The sequence below is a fragment of the Microtus ochrogaster genome, unplaced genomic scaffold (assembly GCF_000317375.1).
Source record: "Microtus ochrogaster isolate Prairie Vole_2 unplaced genomic scaffold, MicOch1.0 UNK1, whole genome shotgun sequence".
Lineage (NCBI taxonomy): Eukaryota > Metazoa > Chordata > Mammalia > Rodentia > Cricetidae > Microtus > Microtus ochrogaster.
The window spans coordinates 14904491-14906661 of NW_004949099.1; the positions used below are offsets into that span (position 1 = coordinate 14904491).

Genomic DNA, 2171 nt, shown 5'->3' on the forward strand with positions numbered 1-2171 from the left:
ACATCCTATGTCCAACCTTTTAACCTTACGAAAAGATGCTACCATGTCATGATAACCACGTCCAAAGAACCACACAATCTAGTCACAAAAAAAGAGCATTAAAAGGTTTCATAATATTTTATGCAAGTTTATGATTTAATGTTGGCCTGTACTCATAGCTCTCATCCCACAGGCTAGTCATATCTGAGCTACCACAGTCTTGCAAGGCCCCAAGCAGAGGACGAATCAGAGCCAGACCTGAACTCTAATATATGGAGACAGCGAGAACACAGTATAGAGATAAGCTGTTCTACAGCAAGAAACTTAACTGTGACTCACTTACTAATGGTCAGGTACTTCAGTTAGTGCCACTCTGCTAAACAGATGGAATTATTTCCTAGTTGTGTTGGCAAACTGGATTTGCTCTGTGAATTGCCCATCAAACTGTGTTCTGTCCAATTTTTCCTATTGAACAGCTTGGCCTGTCAATTTTTTTATAAACTTTTTGTGAATTATAAATATAAATCCTTGGGTCAGCAAGATAGCTCATTGGGTAAAAACACATGCCAATCATGGCCAAGAACAACCCGAATTTGTTCCCAAGAACTCAGTAAAGTGGGAAGGGAAAAAATCAACTCCACAAAGTTGTTCTCTAACCTCCATACATGAGCCATGGAATATATAGACCCACACACATCACACATCACACACACATACACAAGCAATAAATTAAAGTGCGTGCACACACACACATGCACAGTGAAAGAAAACCAGACAAATCATCTTGTAACTGTTGTTATTACTAACTACTGGAATTATGGGAAATTCAATGATATAAATTATCTGCATAATCAAAAAGAAAAAGGAAAGCATATGATAAGGCCAAAATTCTGAGCACAAGTAATTATAAATAGTGAGGCCACACTACCTAGAAAGACTTTGGTTTTCCAGCATTTATCTTTTCATTAATTCAAAGACTGGATACACTGGTGATTGAACATGCAGTCTTTAAAATAATGACACAAGGCTGGAAAGATGGCTCAGTGGTTATGAACACTGACTGCTCTTCCAGAGACATGAGTTCAATTCCCAGCACCCTACATGACAGCTCATAAGTGTGTGTAAATCCAGTCCCTGGGTGATCTGACACCTTCACATCATTGCACATAAAGTTAAAAAAAAATAAAAAATAAAATAATGACACGACACATGGTTTCTTTAGTATACAATAAGAAGATGAACAAAAGGTCAAAGCGGGGTCTCCATTTACAGCTCAGGCTGGCTTTGATCTCTCAAACCTCTTGCCTCAGCCTGAGACGATTCTATTAAATAACAAAAAGAAATGTGATTCAAGATTTGAAAAAATGGGACTGACATACAAATCTTTTAAAGTACACACTGTATACTAAGATTCTTTTCTGCAAAAGGCTTTACTCTGCATGTGATAGATCAAGCTTGGAGAAAAACACAAGTGTGGTAGTTGGATCTTTTGCTTCTCTCTAGTGTCAAATGACACGGCCTTCCTTTCTACCCTTGGCTTATTTCCTTACACTTCTCTGCTCTGCTATCTATCTAGTAGATCTACTGCCAAGAGAGAAGAGACAAGACCACAGTTACTTCTGCTGGGACAGCCCCTAAGTAATCTATCACAACAGGCTCTGCTCTCAACAGGTAGCTAAGCCCTAGCTCCCTTGAGCTAACACAGTGGTCTACCACAATGACAAACACACAGACTTACATTGTGATCTCCTTCAGTGACACGTACTTCATAGCAATAGGCCAGAAGGATGTCAACTAAACTGTAGTACACTTGACGGTGAGCTGTCTTGTCCAGCAGGTAAGACTTATTTACAAATTTTCGTAGCTGATATTTTTCCTCATCTGAAAAAGACACTAAAAGAAAACACAGCTTTAAAAATTAAATGTGCCATTCAGGTTCATAAAACACCCAGTGCAGAAGATTTGCCAAAACTGGAACTCCGAATATAGAAAGCAAAATCAAAAGTTATTTATCCATAACTCTACATATAAGGCAATTTCTTAAAGGAGGCTTTTCAAGCTTTATTAAGAGTCATGCATCTGTTCAAACCTTCCAGACCTTTCCTCCTACATTTCAATAGTAGTTTCTGACTTCACAAATCTTTTTCCTAAGTTTTATTCTTATTATTTTAAATTGTGTGTGTGTGTGTGTG

At 38.0% G+C, this 2171-nt stretch overlaps 1 protein-coding gene across 1 annotated transcript in view; it reads right to left on the reverse strand.

The window, feature by feature from the left end:
* The window catches only part of Shq1 (SHQ1, H/ACA ribonucleoprotein assembly factor), a 110896-nt gene that overhangs the window by 71867 nt on the left and 36858 nt on the right, over positions 1-2171 (reverse strand). Inside the window, exon 7 of the mRNA XM_005364948.3 lies at positions 1718-1872. Coding sequence (XP_005365005.1) covers positions 1718-1872 — 155 coding nt within the window. The remainder of the gene's footprint in view (positions 1-1717; positions 1873-2171) is intronic.